At 39.1% G+C, this 14,982-nt stretch overlaps 3 protein-coding genes across 6 annotated transcripts in view; 1 reads left to right on the forward strand and 2 right to left on the reverse strand.

Annotated features, from left to right (window-relative positions):
* The window catches only part of LOC134409982 (major facilitator superfamily domain-containing protein 1-like), a 319,448-nt gene that overhangs the window by 217,465 nt on the left and 87,001 nt on the right, over window positions 1–14,982 (reverse strand). The window lies entirely within an intron of this gene.
* Window positions 1–14,982, forward strand: part of MRTFB (myocardin related transcription factor B) — a 115,529-nt gene that overhangs the window by 59,986 nt on the left and 40,561 nt on the right. The window contains exon 1 of one of the 4 annotated variants that reach the window (XM_063143005.1): window positions 833–1,189. The exons of the other annotated variants lie outside the window; for them this stretch is intronic. Within the exon in view, the coding sequence (XP_062999075.1) occupies window positions 1,069–1,189 (121 nt within the window). The 5' untranslated portion in view covers window positions 833–1,068. Of the gene's footprint in view, window positions 1–832; window positions 1,190–14,982 lie in introns of those variants that run through there. 4 annotated transcript variants of the gene reach the window in all.
* The window catches only part of NUBP2 (NUBP iron-sulfur cluster assembly factor 2, cytosolic), a 109,093-nt gene continuing 98,339 nt past the window's right edge, over window positions 4,229–14,982 (reverse strand). The window contains exon 8 of the transcript XR_010026233.1: window positions 4,229–4,244. The gene's annotated coding sequence lies outside the window, so the exon portion shown is untranslated. The remainder of the gene's footprint in view (window positions 4,245–14,982) is intronic.

A 14,982-nucleotide genomic window follows, 5' to 3' on the forward strand; every position in this document is an offset into this window, starting at 1 on the left:
TCCATCAAGCTATTTTTCTACACAAGGCCCATGGAAATGAATGGGGGTTGCACAAAAGCAACTCCCTGCTTGTTCCCCTTGCGCCCATGTGCCTCACCAAGCTCTCTACACATGCCTTCTCTCTTCATGTGCAAGCGTAGACCCTGTTGGTTGTCTGGTGTTTTACTTTGGCAACACTGGAGTGGTTGTTATTACGTTAGGATCTGTGAGAAGAGCAGTTGAATTGGTGCATTGGCTGTTGTTGTCGCAAAGGCATTGAAGGCTTCCTTCCCAGGTTGTTTTGAAATGGGTCTCCTCCATGCAATTCCTGCTTCGTTGCTTCTGTTCCAGACAATTCCACAGGCGCCTCAAGCATCTCTTTTTCTGTTCTCCAACAATTCTTCTTCTGCCCAGGCCGACAAAGTGGCTCGGGAGAAGTAGGCCAGCAGAAAGGGGCACACAGAATGCTGTTATGGCCAATTTCTTAAAATGATCGCGTGTGTTCAATGCTAGTTGCTTTTTCACAGCCATCCCTTTTGTTTCTGACACTGTAGATAACTTCCTGTTGGTTGAGGCCACGATACAAAATAAATATCAGGCAGCATAAAATGCTTCCACAGCCTGTGGCTGCAGAGAGAAAAAATGAGAGACCACAGTACCAATTTGTCATCTTAGGTATCGCCAAATGTTGCTCCTTCCACAACTGCTGGGATTTATTTTTAACTGCTTGACTCAGTGTTTGTCAGATGATTCTGACCATCAAACTGCATATTGAATGCAAAGTACAGAGAAAGCCAGGGTGGCTGGAAGAGGGAGGGAAGGAGGAGGGGCTGCCTGGGGAAGGAGGTGGGATTTGGACACTCTCCACCTCGGCTCAGCCTTCCTTTCTCAGAGAGAGTTAAGCGCTTCTAGCCGTTTGAGTGTACTTTCAGGTCAAGCTGGGAAGTAAAGGGTAATGGCTGCTTTCAAACGCTTTAAAGACATAATTGCTCAATTATCGCTACATTGAGTGAAAGGAGCAGCACACTGCTGGTTTGCAAATTGGTCTCTTTCCTATGCTGGATGCTGCTTTTCTAAAGGAGTCTCATCATGATCGATAGCTCCAAGAAGCAGCAACAGGGTTTCCCAGAGATCTTATCTGTTGGAGATACTGAATTATTGAAAGAAAAGGAATGTCTTGACACGAGCAGCCAGAAAAGTCTTAAGGAAGGTCAGTTTCATGGTCTGGGTCAGAAATGGGAAGGCAAATGGGCAGCCTTGGGTCTGGTTTAAGTGTGATGGGCTGGAATTACAGTGCGGTGTGTGGATTGATTGTTAAGGAATTAATCTGTGCAAAGCAATCGCCTAAAATCTTAAAACGGGCTAGGGTGGGTTCATTGTTGTTCCCCAGGTGGTTCTTGAAGACTAATTAATCTTCCAGTACTACCTTGGAGGTAAATGCTCCGTTCATGCTCACTTCCGTTCACGGAACATGCTGTGAAACCTGCCCTTTAAGGGTTTCACCAGTTGAGGTCAATCAGAGAGAAGAGAATTAGAAATATCTTTGTAGGAATCTCATTCACAGTCACTGCTGACTTCCTCCCTCCAGCTTCTGATGCTTAATGCAATTCTGCTTTGCCATGTTTTTATATTCAGCAGCTATGAATTCTGAAGGCTATGAAGCTCTTGTTAAATGGTTAATAGCACAATAAGATAAAGAAAACATCTTGAACTGTCAAGGAACCTAGTGAACGCAAGAGACTTATAAGCACTCGTATGTATTAACAAATATTAAAGAGGCAGTGCAGGATGTATCCAAGATTTTCTTCTCCAAGCTGTATCAGAAATATGTTTCTTCCCTGAGTCAACATGTATGTTCCTTTTTATCTTTTGAAGCAAATGGTATTATAAAACGTTGTAGTTTATTTTCTCCTCCAAGCATTGATCTCCAGTTTTTGTTACATGATGCTTGTCCTCTCTATATAGTATAATAGAAAAAGTCTTACTATAATTCTTTCCCACCCACCCCACCTCCCAAGAGCAACATCCTGTCTCCTTTTCTTTTCTGGATTCCATATACCTAAGTGCTGTAGAGTATCTGGTAGCAAGCCAGAGAACACTGTTTGTTTCCTTTGATACAGAACTGGTGCTTCCTTCAAACTAGAACATGTTTTCCTTCTGCACTGAAATAATATAAATGCAAGGAACAAAACTATGTTGGAAAACTGGGGGAAAGACCATTCCATAGAAGACCTTGCTAGACACTAATATCTTTTAAAAATAAAATGTTCCAGTTCCTTCCATTCCAATACTGAATGCCGATTTATAATGTTTTTAACTGTCGTCTTCTTTGAAGACTGACCACTTTTCTTGAATAATTGGAAAGCAGAACAAAAGTTGGATTCCTGGAATATAAATAGCGGCAGCTCAGAACAAAACAATAGCTCTGCCTCTCTTACCACAAAACACAATCACTAATAAAATAGTGATTAAGAAAAAGAAGGCATGTGCTGCGTTTCTTTTGGCTGGAAGTTGAATTTAATTGCACATGAGGTTTGTCTGTCAATTTCTTCCACAGGTGAATGGCCACAGACCCTCCCTACGACTTCAGTCACAAGGGAAAACATTTGTGTGAATTGGTCATACATGGGTATGCCCACAGCTATTCCTGTGATTGTGTGCACTGTGAAAAAATGCAACAGTGATCATAGAAATAGCTGCTGATAATCTTCATGTACAGCTTGGTTCGTCCCAACATTTTCCCCATGCATGTGCAGGGCTGTGGGGGACTCAGCCTAAACTAAATGCCATGTTGTGGTGGTAATCAGGAGTGGTTTTCACCAGCTTCATCTGATGAGATTGCAGTTGTCATTCAGGTCTTCATCATTCCATCATCCTTGCACTTGTTTTCCACTCTTCCTCCACGTAGCTCAGGGCAGTATTTACCTTTTTCCCTCACAACAATCCTATGAGGTAGGCTGAGCTAAGAGATGGTGATTGACCGACCCACTAAGCTTCATAACTGAGCATCTGCTGGTAAAGAACATGGTGTCCCTACTCCATGGCAGGACCATACTTCATTATTGCTTTAGTATCTGTTGTGGCTTTCGCTCTTTGGGGAGCAAATCAAAGTGTTGGTTTGACCTATATGTTTTGGGTTCCACGTATATGTGTTTTGCACTCCATATAGCTAAGACACCATCTCTCACCCTTTTTTGATCCATTTTTATATGGACAGTAAGGGCTCAGAGAAGTATGATCTCAATGGCTGTCTCATACCTGTGGAGTTTTCTTCCCTTGAAAACTAGTCTGAGCATCATTGAGAAGCATAGTAAGGCTTTCATTTAATAAGGCCAACTTTCAGTAGCTGGGATTAATTTTCAAAGTTATGAGTTTTTTTAGCATCTGGTTTTAGATTCTGTTGGATATCTTATAGATCTTGCTTTTGGATTGTAATTGGCCTTGAGTCTTGAAAATGAGGCAGGCTAGAAAGCTGAATGAATTGCTTTGCAGATTCAACAGTTTACAGTTTAATGCTAATTTCAGCTGAAATGAAAGAGAAAACTTCCTAAGAGCCAAGAGAATATTAAAAAACGGATGGCAAAGTTGAGAAAGAAGAAACAACATTAAAATGGAAGAAATAGAATATGTAGCAGGTAGTAGTGTGTATTTTGACATTATATATTGCAATTAGAAAAATCTTTCCACATCCTCAGCCATGTATTGGGCATTCTTCAAGGGAAGCCAACATGAAACTTCCAAGCACTTTTGTACATCCCTTAGATCCTTCTTAGCATTCTCAGAATATGATTTTTAAAAAGTCGATCTCCAGCCTTCGTGGTTACAGATGTAACTTGTAAAATATAATGACAATAATATGTTAAAGGTTCCAAAGCAGAATGCTAAAGAAGAAGTTCAGATTATATTATTGTCAGATCTTACAGTTACAAAGCCCATTTGAAGTTGAATATTTGTGGTAGGTTAACACACAATCCTTCATATTTGGGGTTAACAATTCTGGGTGAAGAATATCTGAATCAATACATCATACCAGCCATCTGTGGCCTAGCATCTGCTTCAGTTATGTAAATGATATGTATATCAGCTCTGGCACTCCATTTTATAATATTAAATTGTGAACAAGTTAGCCACTGCTGACTTTCTGTCTTTTCCCCTGCTTTCATCTCATAGTTTAGAATGGGTGACATTTAGTAATGCTAAAGTTCATAGAGATATTATACATCTACATTTTCTTACAAATAGTGAGGGCTTTTTTTTTTCAAACTCTGCTGCCAAAATCCTGCACAAAACAATTTTTAAAAAATGCTTTCCATGAAATGTTCTACTTGCATTAACAATATATATTTTACAGTAGTCCTAGAAAATGTCAAGGCATATTGCCAGTTGTGGTTCTGCTTTGCATTTTTACTGGGTACGAGATAGTAACTATTTAGAAAGCATCATCATTATTAAGTTACTGGGATTTTTTCTCTCTTATAAAATTGCAATAGAGTGATAACTCATTAAAACTGTGAGCTGGCATCTTCTATCATCCTTCTCCTTGAAATCTCTTTTGATGGGGCAGAAAAGGATTTTGCAAAGAGCATTCATTAATACATAAACCCATGAGGATTTTGACAAAAACCACAAGAATGCAGAAGGTGGAATGTTCTTAGTGTCAGGTGTCTTAGGTTAATCCATAAAGTTAACCCTTTGGAGTACCTTACAGAGCTGCAAAATATATTGGTCAAAACACAATGATTTTGATTTATTTTATTTTTTATCTACTATTTATTTACCCACTATTATATTGAATTCACTCTTCCTTTGGAAAGTCTATGGACACTTTAAAAATCCCATTGGCGATATGTTATTTCCTTATAGTCCAAAGATATTTACAGTAGTTCTCTTTAATTTGTCGTTGGAAAAATATAGTCTTGTTGCAAAGGCTTACAACTTGCCCTGCTTTTAAAAGAGAAAAGCACCATTGTGAAAAAAGTAGGAGGAGGAGGCCTTTAGATGGCAATGATGAAATGTGTTCTGCTTACAGGTAATAAGCTCTAGACCAGAAGTTTCTGGTAGTCATTTGTTTAAAATAAAAAAACAGAAAACATGCAATAACCTGTATTTCTTGTCCATTTCTAGCTGTAAAGGTATCAGAAATTCCTAGTTCAGCCAAGATTAAAATTCCAGAGAGGCTTCTTTGTTTGTTTTTGTTTTCCCCGACTCCACACTCCCCTCTTTTAACATTACACAATAAATATTGAGGTCAGATGCAAATATCTTTTATGCATTGTTTTTGCTAACTAAGCATGTGTTATAAATGGAAACTGTTTTTCTGGAAAATTGTCCGCAAAGAGTGGGTTACATGCCCTTTTAATTTGTGTTGAAATCTTGCCCATAATTATCAAACCAAGCAGTAATAGGTGGAAGATGCTTGCCTTTTCCCATCTAGCTACCATTAATAATAATATCATTAATCCCTTCTAATATTTGGTATTGCCTCTGCATCTAAACATCTTTGCAAGGCTGTAGTAGGCTCTAATGAGATGACATTGGCTATAACAAATTTAATAAATTAGAGTATCTTCTGACCAGCATCTTCTGATTTGGGTGCATGACCACCAAAGGTGATAGTATGCCCCACTAGCTCTTCGTTTCCTCCAGCAATTCGTTTCCTCCACAATATAAAACATTTTTATATTGTGCATCTTAGCTGGAGTAAGGTACCATCTTGCTTTTATCTTAAAGGAGATTTCTCTGATGTCATTTAAGAAGGATAGAAGTGGGGTTCAAGACCATATTTTAGACCACATCTCGCCTTCTATTTGTGTCCCTAGCTGCTGGGACCATTTGGCAGTGTACGGAGCTGTTACACATTTATTTATTTATTTATTTATTTATTTATTTATTTATTGCATTTCTATACCACCCTATAGCCGGAGCTCTCTGGGCGGTTCACAAAAATTAAAACCATTCAAAGTATAAAACAGCAGTATAAAACCATAATATAAAATACAATATAAAAGCTCAACCAGATAAAAACAGCAGCAATGCAAAATTACAAATTTAAAACACCAAGTTAAAATTTATTTATAGACTGTTAAAATGCTGGGAGAATAAAAAGGACTTCACCTGGCGTCTAAAGGCATATAATGTACGTGCTAAGCGAACCTCCTTAGGGAGCACATTCCACAGCCGGGGTGCCACAGCAGAGAAGGCCCTCCTCCTGGTAGCCACCTGCCTCACTGCCTCACATGAGACCCCAGTAGTTGCAGAGTATCGAGGTGACCCCCTTTGTGAGAATTTTTGAACCCAGTAACTCCTATTAATTTATGCACAAATGTTAGAGTTTTGAATCAAATGGCTCAATTCTAAGTATAGGTATCAAGTTACCACTCTAGTTTAAATACCAGTTGTTAAAAAAACCCTGTCATCTTTTATAACATCTTTAAATGTCACTACCGTATTCTTCCTTTATAACTAAAGAGTCTATGCTGTCGTGATTCAAAGAAAGTTTGCTTCCAAAAGATGGAAATCAGGAACATTTCCGGTGCTTTGATTTTATGCCACTTTCCCCAGATTGTCAATGTTGAGCCTGTGTACAGCTTGGTCTGGATTGTGTGGGGCATATCATTATACTTCATCCAAACAACCTCTTCCAAAGATTGTCCCTCTGTGAATAACCTTTCTATTGCCTACCATTTCTTTGAACTCGATTCCTTTACAAACAAGAAAATCTCTCTCAGATGATGAACTTCATACTATAGAGAAATGTCTGGCACACTCAACCTGCCTTTGGAGTATGGACTTCAAAGTATATTTGGTGCAATCCGTTCCCCGCCCTCCTCCAATGAAATGATCCAGGCACATCTGCCGTTCATTTTATTTATTTGTTTGCTTATTGTATTTCTGCACCGCCTTTCTGAAGCCAACCAAGACTATTTATAAAGCGCTGCAAAAATAAAAGCAATAATCAAATAAAAATGTAATAAAACATTAAAAACAACCCTGAAAACCATAACAGTTTCCAATGCCAAGTTAAAAAGATTTATCTTAATCCCCTTTTTGAATGCAGAGAGAGTAGGGACCACTCACAGTTCCAAAGGGAGTGTTCCGTAGCTTGGGAGCAACACATACTGTAAAAGATTGCTCTGTAAATTATGTGTTCCATAGCTTGGGAGCCCTTTCTTGCATGCCCAACAAGCAGGCCTCTGTAAGCGAGGTGTCTTCAAAAGGGCCTCTCATGCTGATCTTGGTAGCTGAGCAGGTTCATATTGAGATAGCTGGTCCCTCAGATAGCCAGGCCCTAAACCATTTAGAGCTGTAAAACCCAACAACTTGAATTGAGCCAGAAAACAGTTGTCCACCAGTGCAGATCTTTCAGTACTGGGGTGATGCAATTATGATACCATGCACCATTTAGCCGCTACATTTTGCACCAATTGAAGCGTCTGGATGCTTTTCAAGGGGAGCCCTACATAGAGTACATTGCAGTAATCTAACCATGATGTAACCAAGGCATGGATAACTGGGCTGACAGAGGAACATTCGCAGCTGACACACTAGATGGAGTTGTGTAATCACACTTCTCCCCCAGCAGTTTCATGCAAATGTTACATAACGTAAAGCGCAGAACAGAATCTTGTGGGACACCATAGACCAATGGCCTTGATGCTAAACAGTAGTCTCCCACCACCAATCTGACAGGAAGGACTGGAAACATTGGCAGGAGGTCCAAAAGGATACTGTCGTTGATGGTACTGAAAGCCATCAAGAGGTGCAAAAGAAGTTCTACCGATAGTTCCTATCCACCAAAGAAGTGAATCCTGGCTGAAAGCTGACTGAAATGGGACAGTTTTTCCCATGCTCTCATGTCACTCCTTAGTTTGTTCAATTAATTTAACATAGTTTTTAAAAATCAAATCTTGATTATCAGAAGTAATACTGACCCTCAGATGCCTCCAAACTTTTCTCATCCATGTATTGATACTGCATTGTTATTCCCTCCTGAACCTCTGGGAATGTTTATAGGCAGTATCTCTGATTTTGAGTAATTCACTTTGAAACCCGACATAGAGTAATAATATGAAATGGCCTTTTAAAGTGCTGATAAACAAGGATTGAGGATTTGTCTCATAAAAAAACAGAATCATCTGTAAATAAAGACCTTTTATAGTGAGTCTGACCAGCCTGTAACCTCTGGATCTCCCACCTCCCTTTATTGCATCTGCCAAGGGCTCCATTGACAAGCCAGAAAAACAGGGGAATAAAGGACCCCCCTGTACTGGTGTACATGAAACTCCCGGGATCAGCCTGAAGGAAACCCACTCCAAACCTTATGTTTTAATAAAGTTGGAAGATAGGCTACCTCAAAGGCCTTTTCAGCATCTAAGGACATAACCAGGGAGCTTTGGCTATTGGGCGGTATAAAAATGCAATTAATAATAATAATAATAATAATAATAATAATAATAACAACAACAACAACAACTGCTAGTTGCAGCTTATGATGTTGTCTACCTAACATTATCTGACATGTGCCTTTCTGGGGCATTCATAGAATCATAGAATAGCAGAGTTGGAAGGGGCCTACAAGGCCATTGAGTCCAACCCCCAGCTCAATGCAGGAATCCACCCTAAAGCATCCCTGACAGATGCTTGTCCAGCTGCCTCTTGAATGCCTCTAGTGTGGGAGAGCCCACAACCTCCCTAGGTAACTGATTCCATTGTCGTACTGCTCTAACAGTCAGGAAGTTTTTCCTGATGTCCAGCTGGAATCTGGCTTCCTGTAACTTGAGCCCATGATTCCGTGTCCTGCACTCTTGGAGGATCGAGAAGAGATCCTGGCCCTCCTCTGTGTGACAACCTTTTAAGTATTTGAAGAGTGCTTTCATGTCTCCCCTCAATCTTCTCTTCTTCAGGCTAAACATGCCCAGTTCTTTCAATCTCTCTTCATAGGGCTTTGTTTCCAGACCCCTGATCATCCTGGTTGCCCTCCTCTGAACACGCTCTGCGTGTTCCTCTTCTCAGATTCTGTTAAATCTGAGAAGAGGATGAGTGTTCTTACCCCTGCATAATGTTTTCATCCTTCTGTATGACTCTATTTTCCTTTATACTTATTGCTTTGAAGGTTCTTTATGAAGACTTCTGCCATGAAACTTCTGTATCCCAAATACTGTAGTAAAATTGGCATGATTTATTCGTGGAGCTTTTGGAGCAAAATTTTGAGGGGTGACTCTTTGCCCCCGTTCTCTTTTCTTAGCACCGATGACAAATTGTGCCATTATGAGCCTCCCTAAGCTAAGAACACAAAGCATGAACCTGTTTCCATATGTTCTGATCGCAGTATTCATTCTTCTTGAGGTTCCTAGGGTAGACAGCCTTAAGGAACAGGGAAGGCAGGAGGCTGCATATGCACACCAAGAGCCCTATTAAGGTAGCATAAAATGTTGTAAATGAAATGGTTAAGTAATCCACAACACCACCAAATTACAAAACAACACAACAAGCTTCATCTGGGCCGGTACTGTGCAAATGGTACCTGGCATGCACTCTGGCTTGTTTAACCCATGATGTTCATGCAAACCAGGTCACTGACTGAACAACTAACTTGTTATTTTGAGGCAAATTCTAGACTTTGTATTAGGTGGAAGTGATTCTAGAACTCTCTATGAATCTGTTTCTGTTAAATTCCATGAGAACTTTGGATCATTAACATCGTTTCTTTTGGCACTGCTCTCCGTTGAATATAGTAGTGCCATGGTAACCAAAGAACACGGTGTTATCTAACTACGTTACTTTGGAAGCATGCAAGATGAGTCATATAGATTAAAAATCAACATATTCCATGGCTTTTTTGCAAGCTTGTGTCATGAACAATCAAAAGAGAAGTCAGAATGTGCATTCTAATTTTGTAAATGTTGAATTTATTGGAATATAACCAATTCTGTCATTCCCCCTTTAAAAAAAAAATCCAATAATTTTGAAGTTTGCATCCTAAAATATTTTACCAATTATATCAACACATACGCTTTATCTGAGTATGCAAGGCTAAATGTGGGACTCATTGTGCAATTGCAGGGTCTTCATTGGCATGCTTTCATTTGAAGATTAGGATAACTGAGCATTTAGAATGGATTGGAAAGTGGAAGAGAGCAGACTTGACGTTAAAACAAATAAACACTGGCCTAGTGGCTGAACGTACCAAAACAAAACTGCCTCTATCTTGTGAGATTACTCAACTCAGATTATTTATTTATTTATTACATTTTTATACCGCCCAATAGCCGAAGCTCTCTGGGCGGTTCACAAAAATTAAAACCATAATAAAACAACCAACAGGTTAAAAGCACAATTACAAAATACAGTATAAAAAGCACAACCAGGATAAAACCACGCAGCAAAATTGATGTAAGATTAAAATACAGAGTTAGAACAGTAAAATTTAAATTTAAGTTAAAATTAAGTGTTAAAATACTGAGAGAATAAAAAGGTCTTCAGCTGGCGACGAAAGCAGTACAGTGTAGGCGCCAGGTGGACCTCTCTGGGGAGCTTGTTCCACAGCCGGGGTGCCACAGCGGAGAAAGCCCTCCTCTTAGTAGCCACCTGCCTCACTTCCTTTGGCAGGGGCTCACGGAGAAGGGCCCCTGTAGATGATCTTAAGGTCCGGGCAGGTACATATAGGAGGAGGCGTTCCTTCAAATAACCAGGCCCCAAACTGTTTAGGGCTTTAAATCACTTTGAATCGGCTGGCAGCCAATAAAGTTGTAAAAGGACTGGCGTAATGTGATCTCGCCAGCCAGTCCCTGTTAGTAAACGGGCTGCCCTGTTTTGTACCAGCTGAAGCTTCCAGACTCTGGGCTTTTATATACCGTATTTCTTCAATTCTAAGACACACTCCCCCCCCCCCCCCATATAAACATCTCTAAAAATGGGATGCATCTTAGAATCGTGGGTGTGTCTTAGGTTTTTTTTTTCTGTTGGTGGTACTGAAATTACTGTGCGTCTTACAATCGAAGAAATACGGTATATAGATATAGTCTTGTGTGTTGGAGGTGATGGAGAAATTGACCAGAGATAGGGCACCACAACTGTAAAGATCCTATCTGTGGAATTTTCTCTCCAAGGATGCTTGCCTGATGCCTGCTTTCTTTTTGGTGACTGGTAAAAAAACTGTTTATTCATCCAGGCTTTTAAGATCTTGATTTTAAAGCTGTTTTGTTGCTGAATTTTTATCTGCTTTGCTTTAAATTTTTTTCCACTGTATTGTCTTTACTGAGTATGTTTTATTAGATACCTTGGGAGCCCCTATGTGCTTTAAGAGAAAATAAAATACATGCTTTACATTTTGCGTTTTCCTTCCTCCCACCTTCTTCGTAGTGCTTTTGAGATGAGTACATATGTCAGTGAATCCCACATTATAAATCTCAACGTTTATAATAGTCACATACTCCAAACTCGAGCTGGATATTTTAGATGACATGTTTCATAACACCTGCTTCAGAAGATGAACAGAATATGCTATAAAATTGGAATTGGGGTTAAATAGTATTGGAATATATAGGATTTTTTTGTCTTGTACATTATAGCTACGATGAAAGCAGTTCCATCCAGATAGATAATACTTTTTAGAGACGTCCACTCCTTGCATTAAGTCCCCCCACCCTGCAATTGTCACTAAGCACTGCTCCATATAACATCATTATGCAAGATAAAATGATCAACTGTGAGCACCAGGGCTTTTTACTGTGAAGACCTTGAGGCTCTGGAATGTCCTTCCTAGTGTGGTCAGAAAGCATATATCAAAATTTTGTAGAGAGGTTGCTTGCTTAAGAGAATGAGCTATGGGCTAGAAAGTCCCTTACCATAGCCCTCAACTCACTGGATGGTCTTGAGCACGCCACCATTTTCCGCCACAATGCTCCGTTTGTCCTATATGGGGATAACAAAACTGGCCTACTGTAAAGGATTGTTCTGTAAATTATTAAGATACACGAAGCACCATAAGTGCTCAGGAGTGAAAATAAGCTATAATACTGAGTAGTGGAATCATTAAGTCTAATTACTTGACTTTAATCATTATGGTTTGACTTAATAATACCTTTTGTTTTCATCTGCTCTATCTTTCAGATCTTATTAAAATCTGAATTAAAAATTGATGCTTCTGAAGACTGCATTACACAATAAAGATGAGCAAGTGATTTTTCTCAGCATCACTGTACATTTAAACACAATGAACTTGGATGTGGTAGACAGGGAACCCCATTGAGAAGCAACCCCATTGAATTCCTTGAGGCCTTTTAAAATGGAAAAGCATGATAAATTTATCTTAATGAAATACTAAGTAAACCAACATAATGGTACTTCTGAGTCAACATGTATAGGACCAGTTTCCCAAAATAAAATATAGGCTGGAATCCAAAGAGCGACTTACAGCACTGTCCTACACAGCACAATGTTTACTCAGAAGTAAAACTCATTGAGTTCAGTGCATTGGTTGCCAGTTGTTTTCTGGGCTCAACTCAAGGTGTTGGTTTTAACCTTTAAAACCCTAAAAAGCTTAGGGCCTGGCTATCTAAGGGGCCACCTGCTTCTCAGATCCTATGCAGTTATTAAAATCTGCAGGAGAACTCCTTAAGGCACTGTGGCCTGTAGAGGCTCATTTGTTGGGCACAGAGGAATTTTCTGTGTTGCTTGCAAACTGAAATGTACACCTAATCCTTTATGATTGCTTCCCACTCTCTTGGCTTTCAGAAAAGGTGCTAAGATGCATCTCTTTATCCTAGCCTTTTAAATAATTTTAGTGTGCAATGGTTTTTATTAAGGTTTGTTTATATGATTTTATTGCTTTATATTAAATGTATTGTGTGCTGCATTGGTGGCTCTTTGGGGGGAAAGCTTGGTATAGAAATATTAATAAATGATAATAAATAATGACATCATAAACCGTGAAATTTCCTTCTGTTTCAAAAGCAGGTGGGGTGCTTTGTTTGAGAAGAGCAAGTTTCCTTAATTCACAGAGCTAGTTTTACAATCCTTAAATTGGTTTATGCCTGGTGCAAAAGACCTCTGGTTGCACCAGAGCATGGGGACAAAGAAGAAATGGCAATTCTCCCTGTGACTCTTGTAAAAGCCAACAGGTATTCAGATGTGTATCTAGCAGAAATTGGAGCATACAGGTCCCTTGCAAGGCTGAAATCACATCTCATAATGGACCAACATGGCAGCCCTACATCAAGAAAATGGGTACATACAGCTCTAAGGAAAACTACCTAGTTATTAGTTTAGCCATTAATGTGAACAGTTGAGATTGTAGAGTCATGGTGTTAGACAAAGGTTCTTTGCCCAGGGGCGAGATCTAATTAGCCCAAAGCATGACTTAAATCAAGATCTGAGCTCTAAAAAAAAGGGTGAGTGGTCAGACAAAGAAAACGAAAGTTAAGTACCCTTAATAGTTAGTGTCTGGGCTTTGCCCAGTGACAGTGTTAGCCAATCAGAACATAAAGTTTAGCATAACAGTTATCTTGCTCTGTATTCCTTTCGTTTTACAACAACCAACACTGTTCCTTTGTTCCACATCAACAATGACCTTGGCAAAGGTAAATCTTAGAAGCGAAAGGAAGTAGAGATGTCCATGCAAATGTAAATCTGAACCTAAATTTACCTAGGACTGCCTAGGGCAGGTGGGACAGATTTTAATTTTACTATTACTATAGGCCTAAACCTAGTGTTCTGTGTTTATTTTTGATTAATTTATTAAGAATATTTATATCCCTTCTTTTTGGTTCAGAATTGAAGCATTCAAGGTGGCTAGCACAAACAAAAGTTTAAAACCACCACACACACACACAGAGAAACATATTAAAGAGCTTAGAGATGAGAAGCACACAAACACACATCTCACCCATTATCCCAATGGACACTTTATTAGATTTTAATTGAACTGTGCAACAAATCTTCTTGCCCTATGATAAAGTTTTCATTTTAAGAGTATGAGATTACAAAAATATTATCAGAACCCTCTGACCAATTGGAAGGAATTGAAAAGACCAATGTTATGCTCTATTTAACTTATTGTATAAGAAAATAATGGTTGTTTGAGAACACATATGTATTTTCTTTCCTTGGCAAAATGTCCGTTTCATTCACTCTTTATGGAGAATGGCCATTATTACATTGTTCGGGGCATGGATCCCACACTGGAGCCTGCACAAGGCTTGGCTTGTATTGAATTTCTGGCAAGGGCAAATGTTTTGCTAATCCTCATGACAAATAGCATTTCTGCTTGTCTCATGTCGTTTGTACGTTTGGCAGCAGCTGTTTTTACAATGCTAGTCTTTCCAATAGACTCAAGATATGAGACGTATTTATACTTTCCTGAGTCCGTGCAGTATTATAGAATGAGCATCAATGTCTTCTGGCTTATTCATTACATTAAACAGATAGATTTCACAACAGCACACTAGATATAAACGTTTGGCACTGCGACACGATTGATTTGATTGACATGTTCTTAACTAATTTATTTTTTAAAGTTCTTCTAAAAGATGAGTTACTGCTTAGCATTAATGTGTTTTTGTTGGCAAATTTCATCTACTGCCCTCTGGATGGAAGGACAAGTATTCAAAAGTTAAGGCCCAGGCTCAGCTCAAGTATTTGTTTTAAATAGAAGTTATAAAACAAATGTTAATAAGGGTGCATATAAAATGTTTTTAAAGCAGTAAGACAATTCCTTGTCCTTCAAGTCCAGTGAACTACTGGGTTCTACTTAGAGGTTTTAGCCTTTGAGTGTAGATATAATCTTGCTTTCCTGAGTGATCCATTTCTCTCAGTGACTTAATGTTCATACCAATGAAAGAACTGAACACTCTAATTTTGAATGTTCTGAGATGTTATCTGAAGTAATCGTCTCAAATTCATCAAAGGCTAATTTTGCTCTTCAGGCCTCACAGATTTCTTGCAGTTGTGACAGAACAAAAAGTGATAGGTTTACACTTCAGTTCTATGTCTGCATGGAGTAAC

Source organism: Elgaria multicarinata, chromosome 17 (assembly GCF_023053635.1).
Source record: "Elgaria multicarinata webbii isolate HBS135686 ecotype San Diego chromosome 17, rElgMul1.1.pri, whole genome shotgun sequence".
NCBI lineage: Eukaryota > Metazoa > Chordata > Lepidosauria > Squamata > Anguidae > Elgaria > Elgaria multicarinata.